Source organism: Podarcis erhardii (genome assembly GCF_964252035.2).
Source record: "Podarcis erhardii genome assembly, chromosome: 16".
Classification (NCBI taxonomy): Eukaryota; Metazoa; Chordata; class Lepidosauria; order Squamata; family Lacertidae; genus Podarcis; species Podarcis erhardii.
The window spans coordinates 10,252,564-10,269,447 of NC_138514.1; the positions used below are offsets into that span (position 1 = coordinate 10,252,564).

Sequence of the window (16,884 nt, forward strand, 5' to 3'; positions counted from 1 at the left end):
TAGGATGTAGGAATCGGGGGCTGTCCAGTATCAGCCACAGCCAGCAGAAACTCCCTGCTTTGTCTTGTGGTTCCTTTGAGAGGGCAGGACAATGTTTTGCATCAAAACACTTCCTTGACTGCTGCTTCCAAGCATTTTATGCAGCACTTAAGAAAACTGCTCAGGAACTGTCCCAGTAATCGAGGTCACCCCTGAGGATGGAAAATACCAAGGGAAGCAGAGGCTTACTGGTGTTTTGTAATCGTTGCCTACAGAATATTGGCCATATGTAGGCGGAGGCACAACTGAGACACTCCCAACAACAACCAAAAGCCACTGCTTTCAAAGCAGATCTCTAGAAAGAGGCCCCAACATGCTATTAATCCAAAACCTTGGCTCTCTCTGCCTTTTCTCTGTTTGGATTATATCTTCCTTAGCCAAAGTGTTTGCGTCATTCCTATACAGAATGGTTCTTCCTATACAGAATATTCCCCCAAATGGTCCTACTCAGAGAAGCAAAGATAATTAATAATAATAATAATAATAATAATAATAATAATAATAATAATTTATTATTTATACCCCGCCCACCTGGCTGGGTTTCCCCAGCCACTCTGGGTGGCTTCCAACAGAACACTAAAATACAATAACCTATTAAAAATCACTATTTAGACCTCACTATTTATAGATCTCACTATATTTATAGATGAGATTTATAGATCTCACTATTTATAGATCTTACTATTTAGTTCCCATAGCAACACATCACCTATATTTGCATGGCAAAGGAGTGTGGCAGGCCATGCCCTCCAATCTAACTATATATACATATATAGATATATAGATATGTAAGTAAATTTTGATTTAGCTGCCTGAAATTCTGGAGACCAGCTGCCAATCAGTGTAGAAAATACTGACCTAGATGGACCAATGATCCAAATCAATATCAGGAAGCTCCCTATGTTTCCATTTAAACAGATCATTATATAGAACCTTGAGGACTACAATCTTCCTTTCGGGAAAGGAATCAAAGCTCAGTGTATACACTGTGCATGCAAAAAGTCCTGTTTTTTAATCCCCAGCATTTCCAAGTAGGAATGGGAGAGGCCGCTGCCTGGAATCCTGGAGAGCTGCTGCCAGTCTGTGTAGGCAATACTGATGGGCTCATGATCTGACTCCGTACGGCAGCTTCCTATGTAGCTGAGTTCAATTGGATTTGTTCCTAGTTAAGCTGCTAAAGGAATGAGGTGGGAAGTGAAGAATTTGAGCTGCAGGTGTAAGACAATATTAGACATAGTCAGCCAGCCTGTGGTTGCTGCTGGTTCCGTTTTTGTTAATGGAAATAACATCGGCATATTTCCATTCTCCAAAGTAAGTGAGTAGCGATGGGGAACAGCATGTTTTCATAATCACATGGGATCAGCGGTGGAAACTCAACCATGTGAGGACAGCTCTACTCAGCCTGCGGTGAGGAGAAGAAGCCAGAGACACACTCATTTTGCCTTTCAAGGAAAGAGGGATCTCAGCAACTCAACTCAAAAGAGGCAGCCTGATCAGGGAAGCTAAGCAAAGAACTACAAGGGGAAGCAAAGAACTACACAGGATCGGGAGGAATGGTTAGCACAAAGGTGGTATGTCCTTCGCCAGATTCTGTAACAAATGCCTTCAAAGTGGAAAGAAGGACAGGAGCTTTCATTCATTCACTGAAGCTGAATGTTTGGAGATCCAGATCAGACCGAAGGAAGGGCTTCTTCACATAGTGATGACTACTAACTTGGGCAGTGGGTTGGCTACATCCATGGACTGCAAGGTTCCCAACGCCTCCAGGTCTATATAATAGCTCCGGCATCAAAAGCAGTGTGACTCTGAATACCAGTCTTTCTTGTGGTCTTCCTTCCAATAGATATCTGGCCAGACCAGACAGGTCCTTGCTATGATCTAGTGGGAGTCCTTCTTAGGTTCTCTCGGTAATAATAATAATAATAATAATTTATTTATACCCAGCCCATCTGGCTGAGTTAACCCAGCCACTCTGGGCGGCTTCCAACTGAATATTAAAAACAATACAGCATCAGACATTATAAACTTCCCTAAACAGGGAAGTTGTCCCTGTTGTCCCTTCAGTTGTCTTTTAAAAGTAAAATAGTTGTTTATTGCCTTGACATCTGCTGGGAGAGTGTTCCACAGGGCGGGTGCCACTACTGAGAAGGCCCTCTGCCTGGTTCCCTGTAACTTGGCTTCTCACAGTGATGGAACCACCAGAAGGTCCTCGGCGCTGGATCTGTGTCTGGACTGGATGATGGGGGTGGAGACGCTCCTTCAGGTATACAGGACTGAGGCCGTTTAGGGCTTTAAAGGTCAGCACCAACTTTGAATTGTGCTTGGAAACATTCTGGGAGCCAGTGTGGCGTAAGTGGTTAGGATGTTGGACTAGGGCAGGCTTCCTCAGACTTGGCCCTCTAGATGTTTGAGACTACAATTCCCATCATCCCTGACCACTGGTCCTGCTAGGAGTTGTAGGCCAAAACCATCTGGAGGGCCGAGTCTGAGGAAGCCTGGACTAGGGCCTGGGATAGCAAGGTTTGAATCCCCACTCAGCCATGAAGCTCACTTGGAGTCAGTTGCCATCTCTTATCCTAACCTACCTTGCAGGGTTGTTTGTGGGGATGAAATGGGGAGGAGGAGAACAGGGCTGTCTTAAGCATATGTGGCACTGAGGTGCAAAGATCCGCCCAGCACCTCCCCCCTGGTTGCCCAGTCCCAGGCACGCAGGAGGGTGCCAGCTGGCTCGGTCACCCCCAAACTTGCGGCGCAGAGCTGCCCGCAACAGAAGAGCCTGCGGGACTCAACTCTTGGCCTGGCACCCCTGAGAACCTGGCACCCAGGTGCCCCGCACCCCTCATGCCTATGGGTAAGACGGCCCTGGAGGAGAACCTTGGAAGATAAAGGTGGTATATAAAATAAATAAATAAATAGCACAGGGATGGGGAATCTGAGGCCTTCCAGACCTTGTTGGACTCCAACTCCCCTCATCCCTAACCATTGTTCATGCTGGCTGCGACTGATGGGAATTGGATTCTATCTCGGAAGGGCTACAGCTTGCCCACCTCTGGTGTAACAGCACGTTGCCAAAAGGAGTTCAAAGAAACATATTTGGTGGTTTCCATTCACTACTCAGCATTTTCACTTAGTAATAGACATCTCAAGCCCCCTCCAAGAATTTTTCTTTTCTTTTCCCATCTATATGTTTTGTTTTTTGAATCAGCGGATCATAGAGATCACGTGTCAACTACAGTGGACGCTCGGGTTGCAAACGTGATCCGTGCAGGAGGCACGTTCGCAACCTGCAGTGTTCACAACCCGTACGTGCACAGACGCGGGTTGCGATTCAGCGCTTCTGCGCATGCGCAAAGTGCGATTCAGCGCTTCTGCGCATGTGCGACCGCTGAAACCGGAAGTAACCCTTTCCTGAAAAAACACAACCTGAAGCGGCTGTAACCCGAGGTATGACTGTACATCCATTTAGTCACTGCTGAGGTGGGAGGATCTGTCACTGTGTCCTGTCTATCCAGGACACAACAGACTGTGTGGCGATTGTTGACAAAGCTAGACTCCCTGCATGCACAGAGTGCCACGCTGCTGCTATTTCATCCTCCTCAGGAAGTAATGAAACTACTTCTTTTTTCTTCTTCTTTCTTTTCATGGCCAGTTTCACTTCTGCTTTAAAATTAGCCAAAACTGAACAGGCAAAAAGGAGCTGAAAGAGACAGAAAAAGAGAAGCAGCGAAGAGCAGGAGAATATTGTTATGCTCTGCTTTTATCTTCTGATTTTATCCTGTTAACTTTCATGAAACCTGCAGGTATAGGGCGGTATATAAATTAATTTAATTTAATTAATCAATTTAATTTAATTTAATTTAATTTAATCAATTAAATCAATTAAATTAATCAAATTAAATTAATCAAATTAAATTAATCAAATTAATTAAATTAATTAATTAAATTAAATTAAATTAAATTAAATTAAATTAATTAAATTAAATTAAATTAAATTAATAAATTAACTTAAATTAATTAAATTAAATAAATTAATTAAATTAAATTAATTAAATAAATTAATTAAATTTAATTAAATTAAATTAAATTAAATAATTAAATTATTGATTAAATTAAAAATTTGTAATATGGTTTGTTTATATAAAGCCTCCCCCCAAATCAGAGTACACAGCAGCAGCAGGTGTCAAGGTGGAGTTGGAGCTGCTTACCTGACCTTCTAGCTGCTAACCAGGAGGGGGAAAGGTGATTTGGCCGTGAGACCTGCCTAGTCTCTAGAAACATTAAAGGAGCCCATCTGGGCTTCCTGCTAGTACATTTACACTGCTCCCAGTAAGCAGCTGCAACTCAGCTGCCAGAAGGCCAGGTAAGCACCTCCTCCCCACCACCAAAGGATGGTAAAAAAGTACTGTACAATAAATGTGACCAGCCAAAATTACATAAAGCAGCGCAATCAGCAAACACCCACAAGACATTCTTGTTCTCACAACACAGAGGCCGCTTTGTAGAATTCAGTCTCTTGTTGGGAAGCCGCATTTACTCACATCAGTACCCCCCCACCCCCAATCTCTCACCTAGGAGCCTGCTAGCCCATCCAAAGATAACGGCCCTCAAAAACCCCAACGGAGGGCATGTAGTTGGTGGTATGTTAGCCAGGGCATCTGGATATCACCAGTGCTAATATGCCCAAGAACCTCACCAAAATGCTGGAGAGGATGCACCTCCACAGACACATACCTCCACATGTGATGGGAATGTCCCAAAATCCAACTCTCCTGGACAGCAATCATACAAGAAATATTCAAAATACTGCTTCTTCTAATTAGCTAAATTAACATTGAAAATTAGGCAACAGGGCAATGAAACATTTCAAGAAGAATGGGAAAAATTTATGTTGTATATAGGAAAGATAAGGTGAAATAATGAAACCAGTAGAACTGAAATAAGCCTCAGAATGTGAAATACAAAGAAATTTACCGGATAATAAAAATAATAAGAAGTAAAATGTATAACATAACTAATGTAACTAATAGTAGTTGCAAATGAATATAGATAGACAACAAGAATTGTGTAAATAGAAGGATTTATTTGTGTACAAATACTCTATGGACAAATATGGAAGAAGAACAATAATATGCAAAATGGATAAAAACAATGCGAAAATGTCAGATGCGATACAAAAAAGCCAGAAGAAGGAAGGAGGGAAGTCAGCTCTCAAGAGCAAGTAGAAATGTAAAATGTAATACAATATGTGTATGTGGAGTATGTAACTGAAAAACCAATAAAGATGATTTATTTTAAAAAAAGAAAGAAATATGCAAATTAACGAAGCAAGTATAAACCTCAAGGGAGCAACCTCCTCTGTTTGGCATCACCCCCAACAGGACTACACATTGGCAAGGTGAGGAGGGATGTTTCACGATCAATGTGATTCTAAGCTGTTGCAGCGACAGCTGGACAGGAAATACAGATGGGGCTCAGCAGCACACACACACCCAATCCCCAATGATAACTCAGCATTGAAACAGCCCATGCAGGGCTGCACTGGATTGGTGTACTTAGAATATTATTATTATTATTATTATTATTATTATTATTATTATTATTTATACCCCGCCCTCCCCAGCCAAGGCCGGGCTCAGGGCGGCTTAAAAGCAATAATAAAAACACGTTGAATGATTACAGCTTAAAAACAAAATTAAAATACAACATTAAAATAATGAAACATTAAAATATTAAAATGTAGCCTCATCGCAGGAGGAGAAGGAAAAGAAAAAAGAAAGAGAGGGAGGGAGGGAATCAAATTGGCTCCAAACCAAAGGCCAGGCAGAACAACTCTGTCTTACAGGCCCTGCGGAAAGAAATCAGATCCTGCAGGGCCCTGGTCTCATGAGGCAGAGTGTTCCACCAGGCCAGAGTTGAAAAGGCCCTGGCTCTGGTTGAGGCTAACCTAACTTCCTTAGAGTCTGGGACCTCTAGGGTGTTGCTGTTTATGGACCTTAAGGTCCTCCGTGGGGCATACTGGGAGAGGCGGTCCTGTAGGTACGAGGGTCCTAGGCCGTGAAGGGCAAAAGCAGCACCTTAAATCTGACCCTGTACTCCACCGGGAGCCAGTGCAGCTTGAAAAGCACTGGGTGAATATGCTCCCATGGCAGAGACCCCGTGAGGAGCCTCGCTGCAGCATTCTGCACCCGCTGGAGTTTCTGGGACAGCTTCAAGGGCAGCCCCGTGTAGAGCGAATTACAGTAGTCAAGCCTGGAGGTGACCGCCGCATGGATCACTGTGGCTTTACACACCCCTTGCTTTCCTAGGAAGATGCTTCTGCCCACTGGTTCGTGTAGCTCAGCACATTACCCTGCCCAGCAGCGGTTCTCGTGGTGTTTAGGTCTTCCTCTTCCCTCCTTGGAGATGTGATGGCTAAACAAAGGACCCTGCACATTGCAAACCATGCCCTCTGCCACTGAGCAATGTGCTCCTTCCTTCCTTCCATGCTAGAGGCCGACCAGGACATGACATTTTCCTGTGCTTATCAAGCATCTACATAGAGATGGACGGGGAGCATCAGAATAAGCAAGATAAGCAGAAGAAAACATGCTTAATCCAATGGTTGAAAGCGTGGGAGAAAAAAGGTACAGTGTGATCCGCTCTAAGGAACATTCCTGCACATCCTTGTCAGTCACCTGCTTTCCCCCATCACCACCCAACTATAAAGACTTATCCATCGTATTTGTTTTTCTCCAACTGCATGTTGGACTGCTGACCTTACAGTGAGCCAGATGTGAGCAATAAGTAGGAGGAGACAGACACACACAGAGTTTGGAGCAGTGATGGGGAACTTGTGGTCCTCCAGATGTTGCTGGGCTCCAGTTCCTTGGCCAATGATGGCTGGGGCTGATGGGAGTGGGAGATGCACAACATCTGGAGAAGCACAGGTTCCCTGTTCCTGTGTCTGAGCCTTCCTTGGAAAGGGACTCCCCGCACACATTCAGCGGCCAACAAATCGCTGGGGATTAAGGCAGAGCAATAAGTCTGTGGATGTTTAACCAAGAAGCGTCACAGATGCTGATAGTCAAAGGGGAGTGACGTGGGAAAAGCTCTTTTTTTTACAGAAAGGCATTCCTACTGGTATAATCTTAATATTTACGACCAGATAAAGGTTTCATTTTTGAAATAATAAATTTTCAGAGTAGTTTTTACAATTATAACAAAAATTACTGATTTAGTTATATTATTATAAATACATAGACAGATAATTATGAAATTAGTGTGAGGTTTAATAAGCTAACTTTATATTTGGACAACTTTTCTGCTGTACTTTATTGGAAGGAGAAAAATAATCATTTCCTTAATAACAATTTTAACAATTTATTTAACTAAAACAATAACATTATAGCATATGTATCCATGTTTGTTAACTGATGCGGTTAAACATTTTTTTAAAAAAAACACAAAAACAATAAAACCCTTAGACTGATTTTCAGCACACAAGTAAAACTTAAATCAAATCCTTATTTCCTGATGGCCTTTGGACTATAATGTAACTTAAACAGAAAACTATCTTTAGAACTATATTTTCCTCCAAAAGCATTTTATTTTAAAAATTCAATTTAAATTAAAAAAGTGATTTAAATTTACAAAATTGATTTAAATTTTTTAAAAAATTGATTTAAATAAAAAATATGATTTAAATAAAAAATATGATTTAAATAAAAAATATGATTTTTTTATTTTTTTTAAAAAAAATCCTTGCCCTCACCCTGCCCTCAGCTCACTTCTGCACTCACAAAATATTCCTCTTCTCCTCCAGCATCATTTGCAAAAATCATGATGCATAACATAATTCCACCCCGCCCCCAATGCTTCTTGATTGCGACTCATCAAGAGCCCAGCTTCAGTAAGAACATGGAAACTTATCCAGCTATGATTATTTCTTTGGAAGCCTGTGATTCAGTGAGGCGCCATCTATGGAAACGGCTTCGTCAGACACTGAGTTACAGGCAGGGGTGAGGGGGAAATCTGATTTAGTTCACATTTTAATGGTAACCTATCTAAATGGCCTGCAGACCTCCAGATGTCAGGGAACTTGCATCAGCCCCAGCCAACAAGGTGGTCAGTAGTCAGGGATGATGGGAGCTGCAGCCTGGAGGGCAGAAGAAGAAGAAGAAGAAGAAGAAGAAGAAGAAGAAGAAGAAGAAGAAGAAGAATTTGGATTTGATATCCCGCTTTATCACTACCCTGAGGGGTCTCAAAAAAGGGACGTGGGTTAAAACACAGAGCCTAGGGCTTGCTGATCAGAAGGTCGGCAGTTCAAATCCCCACGACAGGGTGAGCTCCCGTTGCTCGGTTCCTGCTCCTGCCAACCTAGCAGTTCGAAAGCTCATCAAAGTGCAAGTAGATAAATAGGTACCGCTCCGGCGGGAAGATAAGCAATGTTTCTGTGTGCTGCTCTGGTTTGCCAGAAGTGGCTTAGTCATGCTGGCCACATGACCTGGAAGCTGTACACCGTCTCCCTTGGCCAGTAAAGCGAGATGAGCGCCGCAACCCCAGAGTCATCCGAGACTGGACCTGGATCCGAGACGGTCAGGGGTCCCTTTACCCTTAAGGAGTCTCAAAGCGGCTAACATTCTCTTTTCCCTTCCTCCCCCACAACAAACACTCTGTGAGGTGAGTGAGGCTGAGAGACTTCAGAGAAGTGTGACTAGCCCAAGGTCACCCAGCAACTGCATGTGGAGGAGCAGAGACGCGAACCCGGTTCACCAGATTACGAGTCCACCGCTCTTAACCACTACACCACCCCTGGTTTAAACAAACAAAATAAATAAGTTTTCCTAACAGAAACACTTTCCCCAAGCTGCTGTAAGCCACAGTATGGGGTTTGTTTGTTTGTTTGCTTGTTTGTAAAACAACAACCCAGGTACAATCTGGATAGCTGCCTTTTTGTCCTCCACAGCTAATATGACCTTCAGAGGAGGAGGAAATCAAAGTGAGGACTATCACAGGGAGAGTTAATCTCCCCTCTTCTAGCAGCAAATCCCCAAATCCAGTGCCCCCTCTTCCAAGTCCTGGAGGTTGCTTTTAAAGAAAAGAGAAGCCACTGCAGATTTAATGATGGACCGACCCCAACATCACGTCTAGTTTAGGCACAATGTTCTTAGGACCTTGAGTGAAGAGGTCTCTTATCAGCAGGTGCCTTTTAAAGTCATTCCCAGATGACAGGTTGCATCTACCAAGCCACAAACCCTCTCCTGTACAAAACGAAACCTCTTGTGTACCCAAGCTGCTAAAAGGCCTGTCCTCTATTGTGCCTGCTTCCTTATAGGTAGTGGCATAATTAGACTCATAATTAGGCAGATGAGTGGGCCCTTAAGCAACCAAGCTAACTGCGTCACACTCAAGGCTTCCCTCCCTCTAATTAGGGCAGTAGGTTAATGGGAAGATGCAAAGCAGGTCAGGTCTCCAAGGAGCCAAAGCCCAGGATAATTGAGACGATCTGGACTGGGGAAAACAAAGGTGGCCATACATGATAAACAGAAGAGAAATAGAGCCAGGCTAGTCGGTCACCAAGGAACACGGGTGGCGCTGTGGGTTAAACCACAGAGCCTAGGACTTGCCGATCAGAAGGTCGGTGGTTCAAATCCCCACGACGGGGTGACCTCCCGTTGCTCAGTCCCTGCTCCTGCCAACCTAGCAGTTCAAAAGCACACAGTGCAAGTAGATAAATAGGTACCACTCTGGCGGGAAGGTAAACAGCATTTCCGTGCACTGCTCTGGTTCGCCAGAAGCGGCTTAGTCATGCTGGCCACATGACCCAGAAGCTGTACGCCGGCTCCCTCAGCCAATAAGCGAGATGAGCACCGCAACCCCAGAATCGTCTGCGACTGGACCTTACGGTCAGGGGTCCCTTTACCTTTACCTATAGTCGGTCACCAAAGCTACTGGTCCATTTCATTCCTCCGCATTAAAGTAAGTTCTTTATTTCTCATGTACAATTGGAGAAATCCTCTGGTGGTGAACCCAACTCTGAGCAACCATTGCCTATCTGAGCCTTTGTCCAGCTGCTTCAAAACAGAGATGGGAAACGTTATTTCAGTCCAAGGGCCAAAGGGCAATGGCAGGAGGAGCTGGAGGCAAATGTGGGCAGACCAATGCATGTATTTTTTTTTACCTTTGTGCAGTAGTGTAGTTTACACACACACACACACACACACACACACACACACCTCCCTGTCCTCCGTGCAGAGCAAGAGGCAATATGGGAGGTTAAGGACATATTCCAGCCAGGCCAACGCATTGGGGATGCAATGAAGGCTTTGCCCTGAAGGCTGCGCTCGGTCCCTGGATCTGAATCCCATCACCACCGCTTTAAAATGAACCAACTGGTTATACGGAGGATGTCCTAACAAATCACTTTAAAGGATTCTGAAATGAAGGAGCGGCAGACAAGGAGGAGAGCGGCCAGCCGCCATGTGTACAGGCAAAGAATGCCGGAAGGAAATAAAGTCTTGGAAAGCACTGCTTGGCAAGCAAGAGGTCATGGCAGAAAACATCTGCAAGATGATCTTCATTACCTGAGGGGAGGAATGTGTGCGTTTGTGTGCATGTGTTAATAATGCATTTGGACTTTGTGGAATTCTGTGTTTGTCAGTTCTCTGCCAGTCTGCCTTTAGACATCAGAATAAAGCAAACAGTGGGTACTGGGCATGATGGCAATGTGCTCTTTCTAGGACTGGGGGGGTGAACCATGCTTCTGAATAACCACAGTAGAATCCAACCAAAAGGTCAAGGTCAAGGACCCCTGGATGGTTAGATCCAGTCAAAGCTGACTATGGGGTTGTGGCGCTCATCTCGCTTTCACGCCAAGGGAGCTGGCATTTGTCCACAGACAGCTTTCCAGGTCATGTGGCCAGCATGACTAAACCGCTTCTGGCACAACAGAACACCGTGACAGAAACCAGAGCGCACAGAAGCACCATTTACCTTCCCACCACAGTGGTACCTATTTATCTACTTGCACTGGCATGCTTTCGAACTGCTAGGTTGGCAGGAGCTGGGACAAAGCAACGGGAGCTTGACCCGTCGCGGGGATTCGAACAGCCGATCTGCTGATCGGCAAGCCCAAGAGGCTCAGAGGTTTAGACCACAGCGCCACCCGCATACTTCCAAGTACTTCCCTTAGCAGAAGGATTCCCACTGGCATGATGGAGAATGGAACTTCCTTTCTCTCTCTCTCTCCTTCCTCTCTGCACACCATCTACAAATCTGCTCTAGAGGGGTAGGGTGTAACCCCAAAACAGATTTAATGGGTGCAGGCGAAGGGGAAGGGGAAGGGAAGTCTTGTTGCAGAGACAAAAGTTCTTGCACCAGCCAAACTCCTTTTCTTGGCTACTGCCCTCAGCTGCTGGGGAGCACTAGCAGAGCTCTTGTGTCCTGCTCCTAGGCTTTGCATAAATGTCTGGTTGGCCACTATAGAAAACAGAACCCTGAGCTAAATGGGCTTTTGGTCTGATGCAAGAGGCCTCTACTCACATTTTTTTATTTAACATGCCTTTGGCCTAGCTTGTAAAGTTTTGTTTTAGTTGTCTTCTTTGGGATTTTGTTTTTGTTTTTCTTACTTCCTTCTAGAATTTTTGCTTGAATTGCCTTTTTTTCCTTTTCTTCTCAAGAGTTGCCTTCCTTCATATAAGCTTGATTGGCAATTTCACTCACCATTGGAGGCCCTGCGAAAGATTTCTCTGCTGCCAGAACCATGGCGGGGGAAGCACCCAAGATTTGGAATAGCTTTACTTTTGCAAAAGCAGCAAAGAATAATTTACTTAAGGGAGTCTTTGACTGATACTCCCTCTTAATATGATTGTTTCTACCAATGCCTTTTTTAAAAAAACAATCATTTAGTCTTGGTGAGGGAAGAGCAATGAGAGCTTACCCCATCAGGGGGGATTTGAACCGCCGACCTTCCGATCAACAAGCCCGAGAGGTTCAGTGGTTTAGACCACAGTGCCACCTGCATCCCCTCACTAGCCAGGATGAATCTGCTCTGCCTCCACAGTCAGAGAGAGGCAGGGATGCTTCTGAATGCCAGTTGTTGGGAGTCACAAGATGGGAGAGGGCTCTTGTGCTTGAATCCTGCAGGCATCTGGTTGGCCACTGTGATGAAGAATGCCAGATTAGATGGGTCACTAGCCTGACCCAACAAGCTTCTCTTATATTCTTGACTAACTTGAAGACTGCTGGAATCAACCACAAGTATAGTTCAGGGCATGGGCAGCTGCTTTTACATTGATGAACAAGAGGGGAAAGAGGGCACTGATTTCCATAAAACCTGGACATGCTAATATAGATGCAAATTTAAAGGTGGCTGTTAGGTCCAGTTGCAGATGACTCTGGGGTTGCGGCGCTCATCTCGCTTTATTGGCTGAGGGAGCCGGGGTACAGCTTCCGGGTCATGTGGCCAGCATGACTAAGCCGCTTCTGGCGAACCAGAGCAGCACACGGAAATGCCGTTTATCTTCCCGCCAGAATGGTACCTATTTATCTACTTGCACTTTGATGTGCTTTCGAACTGCTAGGTTGGCAGGCTCTGGGACCGAACAATGGGAACTCACCCCGTCGCGGGGATTTGAACCGCCGACCTTCTGACTGGCAAGCCCTAGGCTCTGCGGTTTAGACCACAGTGCCACCTGCGTCCCTTTTAGATGCAAATTTAGAGAGGAATAATCTGAATCAAAAAGCAGGGGAGGCTGGGATTAGGTGATCCATGTTTCTGCTCAGTCTGGTGTCCAGCTGCTGATTGTGGATGGGCAATTTAAAGAGCCCATCCTCCTTGTGATGTGTTATCTTTAAACCAGATGAGGACCTGATGACAATTCAAATAGAGGACTTCCCTCTAACAGCCCTTCAGATAAAGGTAAAGGACTATCCTCTGTAAGGTAGGGCACAGGGCCACCCCAACTGGGGTCTAGCATTCGAAAGCAACACAAGCGCAACTTGCTCTCTTGTAGATTAGCGTGCAACCCCCCCCCCCCCCCGAAAAACAGTGTCTGGTATGGAATGGATGGAGTCGGGTGTGTTTCCCCCGAAGAGATTCGTTAACAAATGCAAGTTACTGCTTTGACCCTGCAAGCATCAAGAAATGAATATCCACGTAGAAATTAGAAGAAAGTTACGTACTTACAAAAAAACAAAACCCCAAAAGTATGCAAAATGCCTTGGCTAGTCCCAAAGTGTTCTGCTTGTGTATATTCATTGGAAGCTTATTCTATTCATTTTGTAAAACGGGGCTGCAGTGAGATGACCTGGTTACTGAACAATGGCATACAGAAGCATGTGGGGGTGGAACTATTCAGTGTTGCAAACACACGACTGAAAACTGAATCATGTGGGTCACACAGTGTAGCAATTGGACATCAAAAGATCGAAGTGTAATTTCTGTTAGGAAATGTCTGCAACTGCTTCCCAAGAAAGGCAGTATAACCCCTGTGGTTGGAGTAATTAAACTGAGATTTAGATAGTCTCTTGCAGGTGATGTGATATCCTCTCAAGATTAAGTGAAGCCAGGTAAACATAAGAGCCTCTTCCAGCACCATGCAATCAGCCTGAACTTATTTTCCTTTCAACACCTGTGTGAACGAGATAAAATGTAGCTGACTCAAGCACAGCAGGCAAAGTTTACTTTGCATCAGCTCCTTCAGTTCTGGGCCCAACTTAAAGTGGTGATGGTTCAAAGCTCTAAACCAGGAACAGAGAACCTGTGGCTCTCCAGATGTGGCTGGACTCTTAACTTCTATGAGCCCCAGTCAGCATGACCAGTGGTTGGTATGAAAGTGAGTTGTAGTCCAACAACATCAGGACAACCACAGGTCCCCCAACCCTGCCTTAAAATACTTGAAAGACTATTTGTATAAACCTGCCCAAGTCTTAGGCTTAGCCTCTGAGGCCCTGTTTCTTGGTTTGACACCATGAAGCATTATAATGGCTGCCACAGAAGACAGGGCCTTTTTCGTGATTGCCCCATGCCCATGGAACTCCCTGCTTAAGAATTTTTTAAAAAACCAAACTGCTTTAAATTCATTTTTATGTTGGTATTTTTCTGTCCCCAATTTTTTCTGTTTGCTTTTACACTTGTATTATTTGAGCCTACTGATAATTGTTTTTTTATAATATTGCTTTGAGGATTGTTAGGTTTGTTGCTGTGTTTTTTATTGTTATGTTTTTATTACTTAGATTGTTTGTAACATGCTGGGAGCTAGCGTGAGAGGGGCAGCCTCAAAAGACCATCTATAATACGGAAAATAAATTACAAAAAAGTGAAAATGCAAGCCCTGGGTACTCCGTATAAACTAGCAATGAGAGACTTTGACAATGTACTTCTGAAACCAGCAAGAAGCTGATACAACGCGGACCAATCTGCAAAATGATAACTTTGAAGTGTAAATGGATGGAGTAACAGCAGCATACCGCTCAGTTTTAAGGCTCAGTTTTAAGAATAATTTAGGATTGTAGATCTAAATGCTTCCAAAATTAACTCTGTCACAACTCTGGGCTGGTTCCACTGCTACGTTTTGCATCTACTTTAGAAAAATTCCTGTGGAGAAATATATCTGGAAAAATGTTGCAGAAGAATGGAAATCCCATTTGGATTGCAAATGGAAAACCCTCATGCAGAAGTCTTCCAGAATTTAGTATCTTGATAGCAGATCTTTCCTACAAAAGCCAGTCAAACATTTTGGGGAACCTGGGATTTGCTAGACTACAACTCCCATCCCTGCACAGCCAGTGGTCAGGGATGATGGGAGTTATAGTCCAGCAACATCTGGGGGGCCACAGGTTTCCTATCTCTCCACAAATCATTATATTTATAGCCCAGGGAGCTCAAGGCAGCATACAGGGTGTTCCTTCTCTCAACAACCTTGTGAGGCAGGTGAGCCTTAGTGCCTGTAACTCATCCACTTTAGCAGCCCACTTTACAGAATAAATGTGCCACCAAGTGCACTGCAACCTTGATTTCAACACTGTGGCACCAGTTCTCCAAAATTCTCTTTCTAGAAAGAAATGCAAGCCCCAACATTATGTTTTTGCTGTTGGTTGGTTGAAAACGCTTCTTTCCCCTCAAGCCACCCCAAGTTATTAGTCCATTTTATTCCTGCAGTTTTTAATTCCTGCCAGTTTCATGTTCTTAACATAATGTTCTGAACATTATCTTCTATTTTCTTACACTGCGTTCTCTCTCTCTCTCTCTCTCTCTACACACACACTTAATGCAGAGCTGTTCAAATTCTGAAACGAACAAAATACAATAAGAACAGATAGGAAAACCATATCGTCAGCATCTGCCCTGCACTGCCACTCTGTAAGGGGTAAACAGCAGCACCCAGAATTCTTTTGAGGGAAAAGAGAGGCTTCAAAGGGCCTTGTGTGTCTGCAAATGAACCCAGCCAGGCCCCATCTCGCACGCTATTGTCTGCACCTCCTGTCCTTTCCAACGCTACCTGGAGATGCTGGCGCTGAACCCTGAAGCCTTTTTGCATGCAGGGCACGTGCTGCGCGCCGCTGAGCTGCAGCCAGCCAGAAGCCTCTCTGCGGCATTTCTCTACACACAGCTGGGCTTTGTTTCTCTGAGTCAGCGTGCTCTTTTTCCCACCAGTTTGAGATAAACTACCACCACCGCCACACACACACAAAGGAAAAAGAAAAGGAAGAAAGCAAAAACCAAACCCTTGTATCAGGAGGAGGATGCAGCAAACACTTTTCCCCCCTCTCCAGGCCGGCTCAATTCCAAGCCTAAACCCAGATCCCCAAACCCATTGTGGGGGGGGGGGGTTGTCACCCCAGCAGCAATATAAAGCCCCCTCTCTCTCCACCCTCCGTCGCTGAGCCAATCGAGGGAGGCGAGAGAGGATCAGGGAAAGCGCTCTCGCCGGAGCAGACAGGGGACCTCTCCAAGCCCAGCCTAGGCGCGTCGCGTCGCGTCGCCAGCCCCGAGGGCGCCCCAAGCAGCAGCCGGCCCGGCGAGGCCCGGATCGCCCTTTCTTACCAGCTGTCCCTGGAGAAGGAGCGCAGGAAGCGGATCCCGGGCGCGGGGATGGCTCTCATGGCGAGCGGTCTCGGCGAGGGCGCACAGCGCGGCGACGGACGCGAAGCAGGACCCGGACGAGGAGCGCGCAATCGTCGTCTCTCTCCGGGCGAGATGGATCAGGCCGGGCGTCTGCTTCGGGCCGGCGGCGGAGATGGTGGCGGAAGCTGGCGCTGCTCCGGGCCCGGCGCCCGCTGGCATTTAAATGCCCCGCTGGAGCCCGGGCATCGGGCACATGATGCCCGTGATTCAGGCAGCCTCCCCGCCCCGGCGCGGGCAGGGCTAAGCGGGAGAAGGAAGAGGCCGCCCCGGCAGCCCCTCCCCTGGCTCTGGCCGGCCCGGAATCACATGCTGCGCGCCCGAGCGCAGAGCCAAGACGGGGAGGCGGCAACTGCGCCACCGGGAATGGCTGTCAGGTTTTCACGCTGCTCGGATGCTTTGGAGCACCACCAGCCGCCTCGCCTCGGAAAAGCGAGAGCTTTTTTTGGTGTTGTCCTCAGCGTCAGAAATCGACGCTGGCAACTTTTATTCCTTGCTTCATTTGCTAAGCAATCTAATTTTGCCTGCAGCGGAACACGCTTGTTCTCGTTTTGTTTGCTTAGGAATTTGTTCATAGGATCATAGAATTGGAGAGTTGGAAGGAAGTCGAACCCCCTTCAATGCAGGCAACGCAGCTAAAGAATCCCTGACAGATGGTAGTGCCAGACCTTGTTGTTGTTTAGTCGTTTCCGACTCTTCGTGACCCCATGGACCAGAGCACGCCAGGCACTCCTGTCTTCCAC

At 45.7% G+C, this 16,884-nt stretch overlaps 1 protein-coding gene across 1 annotated transcript in view; it reads right to left on the minus strand.

The window, feature by feature from the left end:
- The window catches only part of SLC37A2 (solute carrier family 37 member 2), a 67,586-nt gene extending 51,137 nt beyond the window's left edge, over window positions 1-16,449 (minus strand). Inside the window, 1 exon segment of the mRNA XM_081843419.1 lies at window positions 16,064-16,449. Within this exon segment, the coding sequence (XP_081699545.1) occupies window positions 16,064-16,122 (59 nt within the window). The 5' untranslated portion in view covers window positions 16,123-16,449.
- Window positions 16,450-16,884: the final 435 nt, after the last annotated feature.